This window comes from Saimiri boliviensis, chromosome 1 (assembly GCF_048565385.1).
Source record: "Saimiri boliviensis isolate mSaiBol1 chromosome 1, mSaiBol1.pri, whole genome shotgun sequence".
Taxonomy (NCBI): domain Eukaryota; kingdom Metazoa; phylum Chordata; class Mammalia; order Primates; family Cebidae; genus Saimiri; species Saimiri boliviensis.
The window spans coordinates 180,407,310-180,428,623 of NC_133449.1; the positions used below are offsets into that span (position 1 = coordinate 180,407,310).

Sequence of the window (21,314 nt, forward strand, 5' to 3'; positions counted from 1 at the left end):
AGACAATGGAAGGTAAGCTCAGGTTGCCAATTAGCTAGCACAAATTAAGTGGTGACTTGATTCTCCATCTGTGTCCAGAGCCATGTCCCCAGTATCTGCAGACAATGGAAGGTAAGCTCAGGTTGCCAATTAGCTAGCACAAATTAATAAGAACAACTGCCTTTAACTAAAAACTGCTTATTAAGAGTCAGATACTGTTCATACCTGTTTTGTATTTGTTCCTTTGGCTAGCCCTGTTGGGCAGGTAGTATCATTCCTTCTCTGGGAGAATAAGTTTCCAGAGTCTGTTAGCAAGTAGCAGTTAGGCTTTACATCATGTTCTCTTAGCAGTATTCCCTCTGCTTTCCTAGGGACCCCCAACCTTGACCATGGTTGGCAATATATACACATTGACTGCCACCAGAGGTCACAGTAGCCAATTTGGATAAATTGGATCTAAATGTAATTAATTAGGTAACTATGGCCTGTGCCAGTTCAATTCTATTAAAGTTGCAGCATGAAATTGGGGCATTATAGATGATTACTGGGGAAATAAGAATATATTTCAATAAGATATTTCCCTCCTTCCTTTTTTTCTGACTTAAACAGAAATATAGGAAAATGAAACAGGGAGTGAATCTAACTCAGCTGGCAGCACAACCAGATTTTTGCCAGCTACCCAGCAGTTGGTAAAAAAAAAAAAAATTATCAGCTGAAACTTTTCTGATGATTACAGGAGCATGAGGTAGTAAAGAGTTAACAGTATTTTTAAAACATGGTTAATATAATTTAACTGTGAAACCAAAGCTGCTGACAATTTTTGATACTGTTTTGCTCCCTATACAGATATTTAATTTGGGTTGTATATAGTGACTGTTCTGTGACTGTGGTCCTCAGAATTCCTGCTTCCCAAAGGACAAAGCTCAGGCTGGAAGTCTTACAAAGCTTTTATAGAACAAAGTAGAGAAGCCATCATACCACACGTGACATTAACATTCTACAAGACAATTACATTTAATAGTACAATCAACAATCCATTCATACTGCATGTACGTGTTTTTTTTTTTTTTGTTGTTGTTGTTGTTTTTTTTTTTGGGAAGCTGCAAATATTTATCTAGAAAAAATTTTAGGAAATTTAAAATAGCTCTGACTATGGCAGTTTCCTCAGGTGAAAAAAGTAATAATAGTCACTAAGGTAACCAAGATGGAGGTAATGACAAGTAAAATCAGACCCATACGACAGAATTTTGATTGCTTCTCTTGTTTCTCTTCCTTTTTCAATAAAGTGTCAAAACCTGGAGTGTACATGTCTCCCAACCAAAACCGCAGGTCATTAGGATTTTCCTAAAAGAAAAATTACATGGAGAATATGATTAATCAGTAATCAGTCAGTGTTACAGATTAATCGAGATTGCAGAACAAGACACTGTCATGGGGACTGAAGGTCCATATTCACTCTGTCCTGGGCAAGGCTTCAATGTCACGGCTCACATGAGCGAGACGAGGCTTCCTTGAATAGCATAAATATGCAGCTACAGTCTCCTGGCTGACAAGGAATCCCTGCAGTTCCAATTTGTAGGTCTGCATCAGAATTAATTAGGAGGCTTTCATGATTCTTTAATTAAATTGCTCACACTGGAGGGTCAGAAACACAATGGTGTTTCTATCATATTGTAGCCAATTTAGTGTTTCTCACATCCTACAAATAGTGCATGTAATTCAGCATAGTAAGTTGAAATCAAGAGAAAATTCTTTGCTTTAGATGAACCTTTGAGGTTTGATTTTTGTCTGCTTGACAGTAATAAACATGCTTAGTGAAGTTTTCAGTAAATCCAGAAGCTGACTTCCATGGGAAGTAGCAGGACTAAAAATCAGGAGTCTCTTCCATGACTCTTGACCCACTGATTTTCCTTGCAGAGGGCTGCCACGTGTCTGGCATGCAGAAACTGTTTGACCTTCTGAGAAAGGGGCCCATTATATTCTTCCCCACATCCGCTCTTATTTATTCCCCATGTCTCTCTTTCTTTCACAGACTTCATCTTTCCTTCCTGTCCCACAGAATTATCAAGTCAACCTGATCTCCTGTACCTGATAAATCACCTGCAAACTCTATTGTCCATACATTTATAAAAATACATTTTTTTTCCTTTTACATCTCTTGCTGTGTTTTGGTGCTGTAGATTTGGTGTCTATGCCTTATATGCAACAAATTTACAATGAATACTCAATCTCTGCTTTCACAAACTAACTTAATGCTTCATTATATTTCACCTGCTTTATTGTAATGGCTTACAGTGGACTGCCCACCCTCTCTTTGCCTCTCCAGTCTCAGTAGACTTAAAGTCCACTGAAGTGTGGCACAGCCAGCTTCCTTTATCAGCCTCAGGGGTCAATGAACTAGCTTTGGACTTCAGGCGCACTGCTAGGAGAGGACTGTGCATGCATGTATTAATAGAAAGCGACGATAGATTCTGTTGATGGCAATATGATCCTCCCGTTACACTGGTACTAGTTTAAACTGCTTAGTTGTAGAAGTGCTAAAATATTAAAATCAAATTTGGATGATTTGTGCAGAAGGATAATGATTTAAAAATCCTCGGCTGCCTCACTCTTATGCTTCATTTTGTGTCCTAATGGGAGGCCTGCACTTTGTAAGTTTAATGCCTCTGTTCTCCGCTAAGAGCTTCACTAATAGAGACTATCCTGTCTTACATTCTGCTTCTAGCTTTCCTTGGTAATTAAATATGGATTTCTTTTCTTCTCTGGCTTATAAACTCTTAGCCACTTAGAAAAATGGGAGGGACCACAGAGGCTAGAGCTGATAGCCCACAAGTAGTGCCAAGGTTTCAGAAAATATGTCAGGGGCTCTGTGAGACATAGGCAGGAGTGGAGATGAAAGTTGAATTGATGGGGTATAGGAAGAAATTCTAATGAAAACAAAAGTTATAGCTTCCAGAAGCTTCCCTCAGGAAGTTAATGCTGACAAATAACCTGAGGCCTGTAAACAGGCCTCAGACCTCAGGGTCCACTGCTTTGAGGGGAGAGAGAGTTGCACACAGAGGACTGGGTGGAGGAGTGAGCAGGTCCTGATTCTAGCAAAATATGGCACTCATTGTATTTATGGCCCATTCTTCCTAAACATGACTCACGTAATAGTCCAGCTTAAAAAAATACTCCTTATTGCCAATAATATTCAATTTCCTAAGCCTAACATTCGAACATTTTTTAGCTTAATTTCCTAGCCTTATTTTCTCATTATTCTGTTACTTAACCTGTAGCTCCTATATTTCTACCTTTGCTTTTGCCACTCCTGATAAAAGAGCTGTCCCACTTAGGCAAACCATCTGTATCTTTTGGAATTCTATACATCCTTCAAGCCCATCATAAGTTTACTTTTTTTTTTTTTTATTGCATTTTAGGTTTTGGGGTACATGTGAAGAACATGCAAGATTGTTGCATAGGTACACACATGGCAGTGTGCTTTGCTGCCTTCTGTCCCCTCACCTGTATCTGTCATTTCTCCCCATGCTATCTCTTCCCATCTCCCCACCCCCCCGTCCCTCCCTCATTTCCCCCAACGGACCCCAGTGTGTAGTGCTCCCCTCCCTGTGTCCATGTGTTCTCATTGTTCAACACCCGCCTATGAGTGAGAATATGCGGTGTTTGATTTTCTGCTCTTGTGTCAGTTTGCTGAGAATGATGGTTTCCAGGTTTATCCATGTCCCTACAAAGGACGTGAAGTCATCGTTTTTGATGGCTGCGTAATATTCCATGGTGTATATGTACCACATTTTCCCTATCCAGTCTATCATCATTGGGCATTTGGGTTGGTTCCAGGTCTTTGCTATTGTAAACAGTGTTGCAATGAACATTCGTGTGCACGTGTCCTTATAGTAGAATGATTTATAATCCTTTGGCTATATACCCAGTAATGGATTGCTGGGTCAAATGGGATTTCTATTTTTAGGTCCTTGAGGAATCGCCACACTGTCTTCCACAATGGTTGAATTAATTTACATTCCCACCAACAGTGTAAAAGTGTTCCTATTTCTCCACATCCTCTCCAGCATCTGTTGTTTCCAGATTTTTTAATGATCGCCATTCTAACTGGTGTGAGATGGTATCTCATCCAAAATTTACAAAGAACTAAAACAGATCTACAAGAAAAAAACAAACAAGCTCATTCAAAAATGGGCGAAGGATATGAACAGATACTTTACAAAAGAAGACATACAGGAGGCCAACAAACATATGAAAAAATGCTCATCATCACTGGTCATTAGAGAAATGCAAATCAAAACCACATTGAGATACCATCTCACACAAGTTTACTTTTTCATGACGTCTTTTTATAATCAAATGTGATTTGTGTCCCTTTCCTATCCTATATGGGACTTTCTTTTCTTTTTAAATTTTCTTCTTTTTTTCTTTTCAGTGAAACCAAAACTTCTTTTTATCGTATAAAGTGATGACCATTCTAACTATCAAACTTCTGTTCAAGGTTGAAGAAGAAATAAAGAAGCACGGAAGTAATAACATGGAATTATCAGAAAACCTGGCTGATGGTGCTGCTGCTGGCAATGGAGACGATGGACTAATTCCACAAAGAAAGAGCAGAAAGCCAAATCAGCAATTTCCTAGGATGGAGAATGAAGCGTATTATAGGTAAGCCTATAGCAACGTTTAACAGGAGATAATTATGTACTATCAAACTAATCCTAATTTGGGCTAATATTTATAGTGAACAAGTTTTATAATTTTACTAGAATATTCAGCCTTGCCTGGTAATCAGAAAAATGAAAATCAGCAAAAATGAGTTACCGTTTTTTCTAATAATTGGTAATTTACTTGAAAAATAACCAGTATTGGCAAATGTGAGGGAAAAGGCATTTTCTTTTTTTGTGTGTGAACTTTTATTCTAGGTTCAGGGTTACAGGTATAGGTTTGTTATATGGGTAAAGTATATCATGGGAATTTGGGAGTATCTTTTTTTTTTTTTTTTTTTTTTTTTTTTTTTTTTTTTTTTTTTTTTACTTTAAGTAAGTTTAAGATACAAGTACAGAATGTTCAGGTTTGTTACATAGTTATACATGTGCCTCGGTGGTTCGCTGCACCTATGAACCCATCACCCATCATCTAGGCTTTAGGCCCGGCCTGCATTAGGTATTTGTTTTCTAAATGGACTGGACTCCAACCCAGCCTTGCCTCCCATCCCTCACAGGCCCCAGTGTGTGCTGTTCCCCTCCTTGTGTCCATGTGTTCTCACTGTTCAGCTCCCACCAATGAGTGAGAACACTGCATGGCACTTTTTGTTACTAGTATCATCACCTTCCTTTATCTTGTTCTATAGTTATTGTCTGTTAATTTGCTTAGTTAGATCAAGTTTTTGAGGCTAGAGACAGTAACATCCACCTCCGTAGTTCCCTTATTTTGCATGAAACAGCAAAAGGAAGAAGCCTTAACATATGGTCAAGAAATGTTTGGGCCGGGCGCGGTGCCTCAAGCCTGTAATCCCAGCACTTTGGGAGGCTGAGGCGGGTGGATCACGAGGTCAAGAGATCGAGACCATCCTGGTCAACATGGTGAAACCCCGTCTCTACTAAAGATGCAAAAAATTAGCTGGCATGGTGGCACGTGCCTGTAATCCTAGCTACTCAGGAGGCTGAGGCGGGAGAATTGCCTGAACCCAGGAGACGGAGGTTGCGGTGAGCCGAGATCGCGCCATTGCACTCCAGCCTGGGTAACAATAGCGAAACTCCGTCTCAAAAAAAAAAAAAAAAAAAAAAAAAAAAAAAAAAAAAAGGAAATGTTTGTAAAATAAATCATTTTTTTTTCAATAGTAGGGGTGACTTTTTACATGTCTTTAAGACTCTTGGTAAGGAATGCAAGATTTAAAAAAAGAAGAAAGAAGAGAAGAGAAACAAGATTATTGTTTCTGTGGACAGCATCTGTTATGTAAGCTTCTCTGGAAAATAGGCTACATACAAGAGGAGATACATTCAATCTAGTAAGAGATTAAGAAAATGCAAAGATTCTGGACAGTGGGTCTTTTGAGTAGTACATATTTGAAATTGTAAAAAGTGTGAGTAGTATTCAAAGAGACAGAGTGCTGTCCTCTTCAAAAAATATAAGAAAGAAAAATTATCTAATACTTAAGGTATGGGGCTTAGCACAGATAAACATTTTTAAATGAAGGGTATGTACTTGGAAGATGACAGGCCTTCCTGGCCTAGGGCAGGTGGAGACAAGCCAAAGCTGGGTTGGAATCCAGTCCATTCAGAAAACAGAGGGCTGGCTGCTTCCTTGCTTTTCAGGTATTTCGAAGTTTTTCATGTGGTGAGGTGACACCAGCAGGGACAAAGAAAGAAAGAACAACTTTTGTTGGGTTTATGCTGGGTGAATGAGTTCATTGCATACTTTTCCTGTGTTGAAATGTTTTTGTTTTGTTTTGTTACTGAGACACAGGAAAATGACCAAAATGTAAATCTGCGATCTTAAATCACTGAGAGGGCTGAGATAAAATAATCTTTGATGAGAACTTTCTTGCTCAGCACCTAACAGAGAACACTTAATATATATTTTCAAATAAATGTAGAATAGGGAATCAGCTCTTAAGTCTTCAGGAACGTAAATGTTCATAACCTACCAGAAAACATCATCTTGTAAATTAATTTTCAAAAAAAACCTTTAACTCTCCTGGAAAACCTTTGTTCTGTGCTACATGATTTTTTTCCTCTCTACACTGTACAGTTGCCAGTAACTATTAAAATTGTAAAACTCAAAAGATATAAACACAAATATTGACTAGGAGTAGGAGGGAGAAAGAAAAGCCAGAGGCCAAAATACTCTGAAATCTGGCCATTCTGTGCCTAGTGAAGAATACCTGTCACTTCAATAACCCTTTCTCTTAGGATTTTTTGACTGATCTCTTATCAATTGAAGAGGGTGACTCTTAGTTGTGAGTACCTTCAGATGTCCAGAGAGGTTTGTGTGCAGGGAACGTTTGTCATATTCCTCAATGGTCCATGATGGGTTCTTTTTCCTTTCTTCCATAGCTTCCTCCAAATTTAGGTTACCACAGAGTGGGTTATTTTTCATAATTGATGACATGGATGGTGGGGGGCTATCAGCAGTGACAAGGCTCTCTGCACTGGATCCCCGAATTCGTTGAGCAGCAATGTTATTCTTTTCTCTCTAAGAGGCCAAGAAACAAGGCATCTCTTAGCAACAGGCCTTCTGATAATAGGGAATGCAGTGTAAGATAACTGTACCTGAAAATGTGCTGATTTTACACAGAAATCCAACAGATTAGGACAATGAATGAGAAAAGGATTCTCAGGTTTTGTTTGACCTAGAAATTCAACATCGATTGAGTATTTTCTTTGTGTGTGATCTTGAACAGCTTTACTAATCACTAATTAAAGTACTGGTTTATAACTACAAAGAAAGAGCCTAAAAATTAAAGAGAGTAAATCTCTTTAATTCAAATAGTAGAATTCCAAAGCCAACTTTTCTCAGGTTATTTGCATTGAGACTTAATGATATTTTATTTCTCTATTTTTATATTCTGTGACTTATAAAAATAGTATTTAATATTGCTATATTAATCCAACAAAGCCAAATTGAAAGACATTTTAGTGATATACCTCGACTTTCACAAATACTATCATGGCTCCCATTTCAGACAGCTTTGAGGTCTAAGCCATTTTAGCACTGTATTTGTAATTTAGCATCTGTGTTTAAAGATGGGCTGTTAGCTCTGTTACTTTCAAGTTTTTAAAATCTTTTTTTTATTAAAGTATAATATGCATATATATAAATACATAGCTCTGTAAATTCTTGCAAACCAAACAAACTCAAGATTCAACACCCAGACCTAGAAACATGACATTACCAGCACACGCCATGCTCCTCCCCCTGCCCAAAGCGTAACTATAATAGCACCCAAATTCTAATACCATAGGTTAATTTGGACTCATCTCATATTTTATATAAATAAAATTATATCATGTGTGCTTTTCTGTGTTGGCTTGACCTTCAGATTTTTGCTTTGTTTTGTTTTTTTCTTAAGTATATCAAGTTATCATGAAGGTAGAAATTGAAAATTTGTTCATTTTGGAAATTAAAATTTGTTCCTTGGTCAAATACAAATTGAGAAGAATAAAAAAGCTTATAGAGTCATGCTTCATTTGTCCTAGGGCATCAAGAGAGGAATTTCACATGAGCAAATTTCAGATAATCTTTAGTCTTTGAAAACAAGTGGCTCATTTCCTTAATTTACAGATATTTTTCAGTAAATGTATGTCACGTGTTTCAGATACATGTATTTCAGATACCCAAAATTTAATAGGAGTTTTATTCTTCTGAGCCATATTTATGATTATCAATACTCTGATGCTGACATTTATTGGTGTATATAGGCAAAATTAATTTATATTATATAAGCTAAAGTTGTAAACTGTTATATGTAGTTTCCTTCTGAAACAACTGGCAGGAAAAAAAAATCATATAGATAAAACCATTCACATTCTCTTCGGTGTTGGGTTTCCCTAATTTTCTTAATCCGTTCATTTTTGAAATAATTAGAGCTCAACTTTCAGATCCTCTCTGACTTTCATAAGTCCTTGGACTGCTCAAAGTCAATTTATATTCTATAAAACTGAAGTTTGTGATAAAATAATTACTCTTCTTGGCTCAGCATTTATCTTAAAGATAGATTGCTTCAAAAGTAATGTTTCTCAATTGAGCAAAAAATAATTTGATAAGAAATTTAATTATGAGCTTAGCATAATTTTTACTTAATTTTTTTTCTTCAAGGCTAGACATCTTTGATCATCTCTGAAGAAGGATAATTCTCCTGACATTGACAAATTGACTTTGTCAGGTTGTCTTTACACTGTTGCTTAAGATTCTTAAATAAGAAAGCTCTGTAAATGAAAATACAGTTTTGAGGAGGTCAAGAAAAAAACATTACACATTCTATTACAATGTATATAGATTTAGAAAATGTAATGTATAAAAATAGCAAAATGCTCAGAGATACATTCTAAAAGAACATGCAAACCCTTATCTCTAGATGATATTTTTGAAAGTTGTGATGTTTAGTATAGCACAGTAATATATATTTTTGGACTGCATGTGAATTTTATGTCTGAAAGACATGCAAAGGAAAATTAGTAGTATAAATTTATTATGAATTTAATCTTGAAATAGGCAATACTAATTTTGGTTAAGCTTTATTTGTATCTTTATGATTTTTTTTAACATAGCATTAAGAACATCAACAACACAAAACTCTTCACTCTACCGCACAAGAAAATACATTTACCAGAAGAAAACTCAACAGTAATTCAATTATTTTAATTACTTGGCCACTAAAATAAATTACATTTTAAAATATTTATTTTAAAAAGGTAACACTTCAAAGCTTACCTAGACTTTTCGTTAAGCATACCTTCGTCCATTTATCATTTATGCACGTTTTAATCATTACACATTTTATGTGAAGTAAACTATAATTCAATAAAGAGAGTGAGATGGAAGGCATATTTGGACAAAGAAAATTAAGTGTACACATTTAATAGGTCATTGTAAAAACTCTAAAAATGTATTTCAGGAAGAAAAAGTTGATAACAGAAGGAAAAAAATAAGATACAAGAGAAATGTGAGAGAGAAAGAAAGAGAAAAATAAAAAATTGATAAATGTGTCTGTAAATCCAGGCAAGCATTGATTTAGGTGAAATAGAGATAATAGCTAAATTTTGAATTTTAAAATAAGCAAAATGAGAACACTGGAGTGTCATAAGTTTAACACAGATTTTTTTTATTAGAAAATTTTAAGAAATAATTTCAGTGACGAGATAGAGATATTACTGACAAGTAGAGAAAGAATTCACAGCTTCTAAGTGAGCAGAGCAGTAGGAAAAAAATGAAGAATAAACAATCTGTAAAAAGACTACAAATAAACACAGGTGGAAAAACACAAACAGTAAAATAATTATAAGTAATCACATTTAATGTAAATGGACTAAATTCCCTATTGAAATGACAGAAATTGTCAGATCAGATTTTAAAAAGAGAATCAAATTATAAAATATTTACAACAGACATGCCTAAAATATAAAGACTCAGAAAGAATTCAAGTTAAAAAATATGAAAGTATATACTAGGCAAATATAAACAGTGAGAACTGGGTGTTGTGACTGACTAAATGCTCACTAATTTTGTTTCCACTTCCTAAGCACAGAGGATATCTGCTTTTCCCAGACTGTTTTTGAATTTATATTGGGGCCACATGTTTTATGTCCAATGACATGTGGATGAAAGATCACTTCCAAGCCTGGTCCCTGAAATCTTTTACAAGTTTTTGGTTCACTTTCTTTTTTTATAACACTATACACATCCGAGAACTCTTATCAATGTGCTGTATAGAGCAGAAGATGATTATACATATATGATGATATGTATATATTAGGTGATCCATATGGCATGTATAATATATTCATATACTATTATATATAAATATACACATATATATGTGTATATATATGTATGTATATACATATATGTGTATATGTGTTTTTTTGTTGTTGTTGTTAACAGAAGACTATGGTAAATCCTTACTAGATGCTCAGCAAACTTAATAAAATTCAAGCTTGATGGACAAAATTCCTGGAAAGATCCTTGGCTTACCCTTTCCCTTTCTTATTTAAGGCCTAATAGAGATCTGATATTGTAAAGCCCCACGAAGGAAGGAGCTTCGATTCTACTTGGAAGTGAGTCTTCTAGGACATCTATAATATCTACACTGGACCTTGTGTGAAGGAGACATATGTTTTATTAAGTTACTAAACATTTTGATATATTTATTTCCATGACATAGCTTAGCTTGACTAACCACCAAGAAAACAAAAATACACCTCCCCACTCCTGCCAGCACACACACATTAGATGAAAGAGACAAGGTCAAAAACTTTGCTAGATATAAAGAAGGTTGCTAGAAAATGAATAAAGTTAGTTATCATCAGTAAAGTACTATTATTCTAAACTTGTATGTATCTAATAAAATAGTCTCAATATTTATAAAATAGAACTTAAAATAATTACAAGGAGAAATTTATACATGTAATTGTTCTCAAACATGCAAAACAATCATTAAGAATAAAGAATATGGATGAGATGCAGACTATTATTCTAAGTGAAGTAACTCATGAATGGAAAACCAAGCATGGTATGGTCTCACTGATATGTAGGAGCTAAGCTATGAGGACACAAAGGCATAAGAATAATGCAATGGAGTTTGAGGACTTGAGGGGAAGAGTGAGAGGGTGGTAAGGGATAGAAGACTACAAATATGGTGCAGTGTACACTGCTTGGGTGATGCGCGCATCAAAATCCCACAAACTACCACTAAACAACTTACTCATGTAACTGAATATCACCTGTACTCAATAACTTATGAAAAAAAAGAATAAAGAAGATATGAACCATAAAGTAAAAATGTTTGCTTAAGTGACATACATGGACCTCTTTATTAAACAATTGAAAATATTCATTTTTAAAATATACACTGGAAATTTCATAAAATTGGTAACATGTTATATTCTAAAAATTTTTTAAAGATTCAATATTACATGGACCAATATTTTAGCCCATTAACAACTTAGTTATAAATCTAGAAATGATTATAAAAAACATAAAATACCACATTCTGCAGACATTTAAAAATATGTTTCAAAGAACGAATAATAAACATTTTAAAACTTAGGACACAATGAAAGTGAGAAATGCTGCATTATAAAATTATTGGCTGGATCTGAGATGGTATTTTATTTATTTTTTTTTTTTGAGTCAGAGTTTCGCTCTTGTTACCCAGGCTGGAGTACAATGGCGTGATCTCAGCTCACTGTAACCTCCGCTTCCTGGGTTCAAGCAATTCTCCTGCCTCAGCCTCCTGAGTAGCTGGGACTACAGGCACGCACCACCATGCCCAGCTAATTTTTGTATTTTTAGTAGAGACGGGGTTTCACCATGTTGACCAGGATGGTCTCTGTCTCTTGACCTCGTGATCCACCCGCCTTGGCCTCCCAAAGTTCTGGGATTATAGGCATGAGCCACTGCACCCAGCCTGAAATGGTATTTTGAGAGACTATTATGGGCATATATGCTTGCATTATAAAACAGAATGAGAAAATTAATGAGGTATTAAACATTCAATTCAAAGTCTTAAAAACAAAGCCACAGAGTAAATATAAGGAAATAGTCAAAATGAAATAATAAATGTAAAGATAGAAATCAACACATATTAAAGAGAATAAACATATACAATGGAGAGGATAAAGTTGAAAGCTAAAAACACATTGAAAATATCTCTGGTAATACTGTTTAAGAAAAATAATAGAGACACAAATCCACCCACTTAGGATTTGAGAAGAGACCCGACAGAGATTAAGAAACAATTGGAAAATAAACTGAGTGACTTTAAACACTTATATGCAGTTGGAAAATTTCTTACATAACTTACCAAACATAATTAAGAAAAAATAAAAATGTTAATAAACTTGTGATAATTTGACTAGTTGAATCAACAGTTTAAAATCTCCTCCAAACGTACACATTAAAGAACAGCAGGCCAGAGGGTTTGCAGTCAGTTGCTATCATTTTCAAAATATATAATTCCTTAGCCAAAATCTTCCAGAAAAATAGGAAAAGAAGGAGCAATCTCCAGGTCACTTTTGAAGTTGGTATAAACTTCATATGAGGAAAGTAAAAGAAAATTAAAAGCCAATTTCTCTTATACACATAAATAGAAAATTATAAATGCAATATTGATGAACAGAATCCTACAATATATGCAAATTATACATAGCAAGATAAAACAGATTTTTACCAGGAAAAGATGATATACCAACAGGATGGTTTCATATTAGAATATTAATGAAATTTACCATATTAACAGGAAAAAAACAAATAGTTCAGAAAAAGTTCAATAGTTCTCAAAAAGTTTAGAAAAAGACAGTAGTTCAGAAAAAGACTTTCAAAATATTCAAACATTTTCAAAGCAAACTCTCTTAGTGAACTAGAACTGGTATAAAATTTTCTTAAGCTAATTAAGCCAGTGGGCCCCAAACTTACAGAACAGAGTTTACTTAATAGTTTAATATTAGAAACACGTATTTTAGTGTCAAAATTAATACAAGGATGCTAGTAATCACAATGTCCAAATAATTTTGCAGTGAAAGCTCAATGCAAAAAGCATAGAAACATAAGTAAATCAAAGAAATAAGGATTATAAATAATCAAGCAAATAGCAGATGATCTGATTATCTACAGGGATATTCACAGGCAAAACAAGAGATTTTAACACACTTCCTGGATTCAAAATCAGTATATAATGATCGATAGTATGCATGCTCTCTTATAAAACAAGACTTAAAAGGTACTATTATCAAGAATAAAAATAAGTATTTAGATATAAATCTAACAAATTATACGGAATAGTTCTTTGTGGAGAATTATAAGATATTATTGAAGGCTAGATGAAGAACTGAATAAATGGAAAGATATATCATGTTCATGGATTGAGGAATAAAGGTCATAAATATTTCTATTTTCCCTATTTTGATCTATACATTCTGAGTAATGCTTATTGTAATCTTAATGAAAACAAGGCATTTTGTGTGTATTTCATGTGTGAGCACATAGACAAACTTTCACAGAAAATCAGCTTGCTTGTGAACACAAAATTTCTGTTCTTAATTGTCTGAATGGTAAGCTTTATAAAGCACATATTTGATTGTGTTATTCTTCTGCTTAAATTTTTCACTGATTCTTCAAAATTTTCAGGATAAAATTAAAAATCTTAGACAAAGCCCACAGACTGTCCTTAATATGATGCAGGCCTTTCTGAAACCTTATCTCCTGTCCTTCCCTGCATATAACCAGGGCTCTTGGTGCTTACATGTGGTACTATGACATACGGGGTACCTTTAATACAGGCTTTCGTGCCAGAGGCATTTGGGTCTTAAATAAGACAGTTTGGTGGGGCAATTTAGGTGTTATTTCTGGAAATATACCATCCAAGGCTAATTCCTGAATCCTATAAATTTAGTGTAACTTGGTACACTGAACAACTTGATGATGCTATCAGTCTACTTCCTAGATAATATCAGCACCTGCAAAGTACACACTTAACTTTAAAAAAAAATTTTTTTTAAATGATACTTTAAATTCTGGGGTACATGTGCAAATCTTGCAGGATTGCTACATAGGTATACACATGCCACGGTGGTTTGCTACCGCCATTCCCCTGTCACCTGCATTAGGTATTTCTTCCGATGTTATCCCTCCCCAATCTCCCCACCCCGGCTATCCCTCCTCTAGCCCCCCAAGCCCCAACAGACCCCAGTGTGTGATGTTCCCCTCCCTGTGTCCATGTGTTCTCATTGTTCAACACCCACCTATAAGTGAGAACATGTGGTGTTCGGTTTTCTGTTCTTGTGTTAGTTTGCTGAGAATGATGGTTTCCAGATTCATCCATGTCCCTGCAAATGACATGAACTCATCCTTTTTTATGGCTACATAGTATTCCATGGTGTATAGGTGCCACATTTTTTTTTTTCCAGTCAATCATTCATGGGCATTTGGGTTGGTTCTAGGTCTTTGCTATTGTAAACAGTGCCGCAATGAACATGTGTCTTTATAATAGAAAAATTTATAATCCTTTGGGTATATGCCCAGTAATGGGATTGCTGGGTCAAACGGAATTTCTATTTCTAGGTCCTTGAGGAATCACCACACTGTCTTTCATAACGGTAACTAATTTACACTCCCACCAACAGTGTAAAAGTGATCCTATTTCTCCACATCCTCTCCAGCATCTGTTGTCTTCAGACTTAATGGTCGCCATTCTAACTGGCATGAGATGGTATCTCAATGTGGTTTTGATTTGCATTTCTCTAATGACCAGTGATGATGAGCATTTTTTCGTATGTTTGTTGGCTGCATAAATGTCTTCTTTTGAAAAGTGTCCGTTCATATCCTTTGCCCACTTTTTGATGGAATTGTTTTATTTCTTGCAAATTTGTTTTAGTTATTTGTAGATTCTGGATATTAGTCCTTTGTCAGATGGGTAGCTTGCCAACCATTTTTTCCCATTCTATTGGTTGCCAGTTCCCTCTAATGCTTGTTTCTTTTGCTATGCAGAAGCTCTTAAGTTTAATTAGATCCCATTTGTCTATTTTGGCTTTTGTTGCCATTGCTTTTGGTGTTTTAGTCATGAAGTCCTTGCCTATGCCTATGTCCTGAATAGTATTGCCTATATTTTCTTCTAGGGTTTTTATGGTCTTAGGTCTTATGTTTATATCTTTAATCCATCTGGACTTAATTTTTGTATAAGGTTTAAGGAAGGGAAAGTATCACACTTTCATCCAATATAAAGCTTACAAAGGAGAAACTATTACATCATACAGCACTGTCCCTCCCTCCCTCCCTCCCTCCCTCTCTCTCTCTCTCTCTCTCTCTTTCTTTCTTTCTTTCTTCTTTGACAGAGTCTTGATCTGTTGCTTGGGCTGAAGTGCAGTGGTGTGAACTTCGCTAACTGCAAACTTTGCTTTCCAGCTTCAGGCATTTCTTATACTTCAGTCTCCTGAGTAGCTGGGATTAAAGGCCATGCCACCATGCCAGGATAATTTTTGTATTTTTAGTATAGATGGGGTTTTGCCATATTGACCAGTCCAACCTTGAACTCCTGACCTCAAGTGATCTGCCCACCTCGGCCTCCAAAGTGTTGGGATTACAGGCGTGAGCCGTGGCGCCCGGCCCCAGCACTGTTCTTTACAACATAATAAATGGAAGATTGAAAATAGAGACAGTCTTAGGAAGGCATGATGTGTGTTCAGAGACAGAAGAAATACAGTTATACACACACACAAAAAAAAACCATGACAGAAAGAAGAGACATTTGAATTTATGGGAAAAAGAGTATGATGGGATTTGAAAAAGAGTGCAGATAGATGATTAGAAAATAAATTCAGTAAATGACATTGTCTAGAAATCAATGGAAGAGCAGCCTCTCACACTTAGCCTTTCCCTCCATCTCACAGGTTTAGTCTGGAATGCTCCTTGATTCTGAAACTGATGTGATAGAAGCTAGGAAAAGATACAACAAAGAAATTAGTCTGAAAATATTCTCACGTGCAACTGCTAATTAGAAAATTAAGACCCACTACAATAAATGAAAAAAGAAAAACACATTTTTCTTTCTTGCCCTTTGAATAAACTTTAAGGTTGGCATACACGTGCTGAACGTGCAGGTTTGTTACACAGGTATACATGTGCCATGGTGGTTTGCTGCACTCATCAACCCATCATCTAGGTTTTAAGCCCTGCATGCATTAGGTATTTGTCTTAATGCTATCCTTCCCCTAGCCCCCCAACCCCTGACAGGCCCCAATATGTGATGTTCCCCTCCCTGTGTCCACATTTTCTCATTGTTTAACTCCTGCTTATGAGTGAGAACATGCAGTGTTTGGTTTTCTCTTCCTGTGTTAGTTTTTTGAGAATGATCATTTCCAGCTTCATCCGTGTCCCTGCAAAGGACATAAACTCGTTCTTTTTTATGGCTGCATAGTACTCCATGATGTATATGTGCCACCTTTTCTTTATTAAGTCTATCATTGATGGGCATTTGGGTTGGTTCCAAGTCTTTGCTCTTGTAAACAGTGCAGCAATAAACATACGTGTACTGTGTCTTTATAGCAGAATGATTTATAATCCTTTGGGTATATAACCAGTAATGGGATTGCTGGGTCAAATGGTATTTCTGGTTCTAGATCTTTGAGGAATCACCACACTGTCTTCCAAAATGGTTGAACTAGTTTACACTCCCGTCAACAGAGTAAAAATATTCCTATTTCTCCACATCCTCTCCAGCATATGTTGTTTCCTGACATTTTAATTATCGCCATTCTAACTGGTCTGAGATGATATCACATTGTGGTTTTAATTTGCATTTCTCTAATGACCAGTGATGAGCTTTTTGTCATATATTTGTTGGCCGCATAAACGTCTTCTTTTGAGAAGTGTCTGTTTGTATCCTTTGCCTACTTTTGGATGGGGTTGTTTAAAAAACCCATATTTTATCACTTAATTTTTTTTTAAATCAGGTTTTCTTTTCATTACTTGTTTCATAAAGGGGTTGAAAGACATATTTGGAATACATTTCTAAATGCCTTCATCAGATACATCCCCCAAATCATTTTAACAATTAGAAACATTAGATTTTGGTAAATGCTTCTTTATTGCACTGACATAAAATTTATTGTGAAGCTTTTTTATTTCTCTGGTGAAAGAATTTAAGGAAAAGTTTAAATATGGTAGAATCAAATAATATCTGTGTATACGTTCTGTAAATATGGGAGACCTGAGTGTTTACATAGATGGGAATTACAATGTTCCTGGTTACTGACTTGACTTAGAACATTACTGCTTAATTTTCTAGATTGAGGCTGTGCATAGGGACTCATGGCTGTAGTCAAGCACTTTGGGAAGCTGAGGGGGTTGGATCGCTTGAGGTAAGAAGTTTGAGACCAGCCTGGCCAACATGACAAAACCCCATCTCTACTAAAAACACAACAGTTAGCCAGACATGGTGGCGAGCACCTGTAATCCCAGATGCTTGGGAGGCTGAGGCACAAGAATCACTTGAATCTGGAAGGCAGAGTTTGCAGCAAGCCAAGATTGCACCACTGCCCTCTACCCTGGGTGACAGAGTGAGACTCCGTCTCAGAAAAAAAAAAAAAAAAAGAAAGAAAAGAAAAGAAAGAAAGAAATAGACTGAATGGTATTGCTTTAGCTCATATAAAAAAATGGCCTGGAGAATTTTTTCTGAAAGTGGAAAGTGAATTTTAAAAATTAGTTGATAAATCATTGATATAAAATGCATTTATAAGAATTCAACTTGACATTTCCAATCTAGGGTGTCTCCGTTTTAACTGCTGAGTTACCCCTAGTTTAAAGGCAATGACTTCAGGTTAAGTGCTTTGCCATTCCATAAGGTAGTCTGTATCCCAAACACCATGCACTTATGTGGTGTGGGAAGAAATGATCAGTTGACACAACTCTGGAGTTTGTATAGTTTTCATGTGGTATTATATCTACTGCTTGGGTTGGTCACACAGGTTGACATATGTATTGAGTACATCTCCCCAACCACCATGTGCACACACATGCATGTGTGCACATACATACACACACCCCTTCATCCACAATATTTATAAAATAATGGAAATGGGATTATCTGCTAATACATTCTAATAAGAGGATTACTTACATACATTTTGAAATACTAATATAAATAACAATCCACATGTACATACTTCCATACATATTCGTGCTCTTTTATAGGAAAATATGGCTCTCAATTGTTTTTACCTCATATTTCATTTGCTCTCACTTTCAGGGAAATATATAAAATAAATATTATCCTAATATTGCAAGTGAAAATACGGAGGCATGAATTGATTAAGGGCCATGATAGATGTCTCTGAAACTGGTTTATTGTGAATTTGAGATAAGAAACCAAGTGTCTAACTTCTTTATTCCATGTTGTTCCCATTGACTTACTGACTCCTCAATAGAGTGAGAGCTTTAAATTAAGAACTTTTCGGTAGCTACCACCTTATGTGTGCCTAACACCTCAATATACTTGTATATTCACTGTCTTCTTCCAGGTATCATGGCAAATATTTAAAACTTCTATATGGCCATTTACATGACATTCATTATTTTATCCAATGAATATATTAATCATGGATTTTAAAATCCATCCCCCAAAGAGCATTATTTATTGATGCATTGCAAAATGAAGTAGTGAATATCGTTGTTATTACTCATACTTTGTGTCACACCTACCTGATTATCTGAATTTGTACTTGATGTACTGTCCTGCCTCTCTCCATGCATTATTAATGCCCAGTTAGTACGCTGGCCTTCTCTAGGTCACTTAACATTTCTTCTTAAAAGGATAACTAAATCAAGTTTATAATGATTAACAACCATATTCAAAGACCTATGAAGCAGAAGTTTACCTCTTTGATTTTTCTTTAAATAACTATTTCCACCCAATGGAGCTGGTTGAAAAAAATTGCCTTTTAAAAATTTGCATTTCATTTGGGTTTAGGAACAACATTCAACAGTTTTAAACTGTGAAGTTCCACATGAAGGAAATAGGTCAACTTCAGTACCAAACAAAAGATGTTAGATCGATGTGTTCCAACCTCAAAGGAATTTATTGGATATGTTTTCTTAGACTAAACTGCATAGCATAGAAGGGCCAAGTTTTCTGAACTGATTTTTGAATCATTTTATTCTATGATATAAACAATAAGGAGGAAAAAGGGAGGACTTTTTTATTTCATTTAAAACTGAAAAAAGAACACCTACAAATACAACGACAACAACATGGCTGGGTATGAAATGACAGAAGGGTCTGAGGATTACCAAAGTAATTGATGCAAAATTCAAAAAATGCAAGTTGTCATAATAGGCTGCCTTACAATGGAAATAAATTAAAATCCTTATAGGTGGAGGAAACACTTACATAATCATTTGAGTGTACTTGATTTTGAATGATCTCATGATAAAGGTCCCGAGGAGCCCACAAACATACCACAAAGGAGTCACTTTACACCAGGAATCATGAGTAGCAACTGTTCTTAAAAGAAAACAAATTTCTGTTCAGGGAATTTGAACGACTCCAAAGGATTTAATGACTTGCAGGGGTTTGTAGGTCAGTCACATCTGTTCTGTAATGAAATGCTTCTTCCTGTTTCTAAATTGACTAACTCTTAACCCCATTAGCCTTCATGTCTTAAAACAAAGGTTATTCCTGTTTCATTAGCTGTGCAACAGTTAAGGCCTTTATGTTTATTTCAGCAGATGGAACTCATCACAATTTTATTCTTCTCTTTTGGTCGGCAAAAAGAAGGAAAATACAAACGAAAAGAGAAATAAAACCTGCATTGGGTTTGAAGGTCTGATTGGTATGTCTTGTCCACACGGACACTTGTGGAAAATAAGAATATCTATAATAATAACTAACAATTTTTCAAGGTGGAGTGTTCTCTACATATTTTTTTTTCCTTCAATGCTTAGGTTTCCACTGTTCTGTTGTTGTCTGTGTATGCTACGCAAGGGAGCTAGCGTAAGGGAGGCAGACACAAGATCTCCAGCTGTTTTAGAGGCTTGTTTATGCCCACAACATAAACTTCTGATGCTTTATGCTTAGATTACACCAAAAGATAGAGACAGGAGTTCCCCCCATTCCCTGTAAGCCTTTTGTGTGAATATAATTAATTTGAAAATGTTTGAAGGGAAGGAGTAAATGAGGGCCACATGAAATCTAAAATGAGGATAGGCAGAGAAACTAATGTTGGAGGGGAATTAATGAGAGAATTCACATATTTTATAAAGATATTGAGGAAAAGTTTCTAATGTTAAGGAATAGCGAAAGACTACGTTGGAAGACAGAGTAGCCACCTTCATAAACAATGAAACGGCAGACAGCAAGAAGGAAACAAGCCCCCATCCTGGTATTTTTGTGCCCCTAGATCTTACCTGTGAGTAAACAAGGTTTTGCCAGTGTTGTGCAGCAGGGTAATTTCCATCCGGAAACCTTGCCAGGCTGGCCTGAAGGAGGGCTGAGCTCCTCGTTAAAGACTTTACATCAAGCTGCAGGAATTTGTCAGGATGATTGTTATTTGGCAAAACAGAGAGATCCATGTCTCCCTTCACCTACAGTGGAAAACAAAGGCAGGCAAAACTGCTCCTGTCAGAGGCCTCCATTATTAATGAGCCTGAGGATGCTCCGACTGGCATCTGAAACCAGGTCTGTCAGCTGCACACAGCCACTGCTCTTGAAATGATACATCACTGTACAGGGACAAAGAAACAAAGCAGCAAGCACATCGCCCTACCTTTCTCACACACGTGTATATTGAGGGTGCTTGAATGGAACAGATGGGACTGCACTCATTAAAATTAATAGGATGACAGAATTAGATATGTGTAGCACTTAATGTCTCTTCATTCAGAATTAGAAATAACAATTTAAGGGAAATTATTGTTTAGATAAAGGCTGCCAGATCGCAGTGTTCCAACCCACAATGTGGAGCACAGGAAACAGTCACGTATAGAGAGACACAGCTTGATCTTTCTCTTTGAACATTGCTGAGCCGACTAGGCCCTGCCTTCGCAGCCTCACATGTGATATGTGGGATTGTGTTTCTTCTCATGTTTTGACTCCCAGAGCTGCAACTCCTGTGAAACCTAACCAG

The 21,314-nt window shown here is 35.9% G+C and overlaps 1 protein-coding gene across 1 annotated transcript; it reads right to left on the reverse strand.

Annotated features, from left to right (window-relative positions):
• Window positions 1-1,143: 1,143 nt before the first annotated feature.
• MINAR2 (membrane integral NOTCH2 associated receptor 2) lies at window positions 1,144-20,760 on the reverse strand. The gene is made up of 3 exons (XM_003920631.1): window positions 20,596-20,760; window positions 6,946-7,173; window positions 1,144-1,323 (listed from the first exon to the last, which is right to left on the reverse strand). The coding sequence occupies exons 1-3, from the start codon at window positions 20,758-20,760 to the stop codon at window positions 1,144-1,146; spliced, it is 573 nt and encodes a 190-aa protein (XP_003920680.1).
• Between the last annotated feature and the right edge of the window lie 554 nt (window positions 20,761-21,314).

What these genes read in the sequence shown, in the direction of transcription:
- MINAR2 (XM_003920631.1), bottom strand. Translation starts at nt 20,760, where the DNA reads ATGGATCTCTCTGTTTTGCCAAATAACAATCATCCTGACAAATTCCTG. An exon ending in AAAACCTTGTTTACTCACAG is followed by an intron (nt 7,174 to 20,595) that starts GTAAGATCTAGG and finishes TTGGCCTCTTAG; the next exon opens with AGAGAAAAGAATAACATTGC. An exon ending in ACCTCTCTGGACATCTGAAG is followed by an intron (nt 1,324 to 6,945) that starts GTACTCACAACT and finishes TTTTTCTTTTAG; the next exon opens with GAAAATCCTAATGACCTGCG.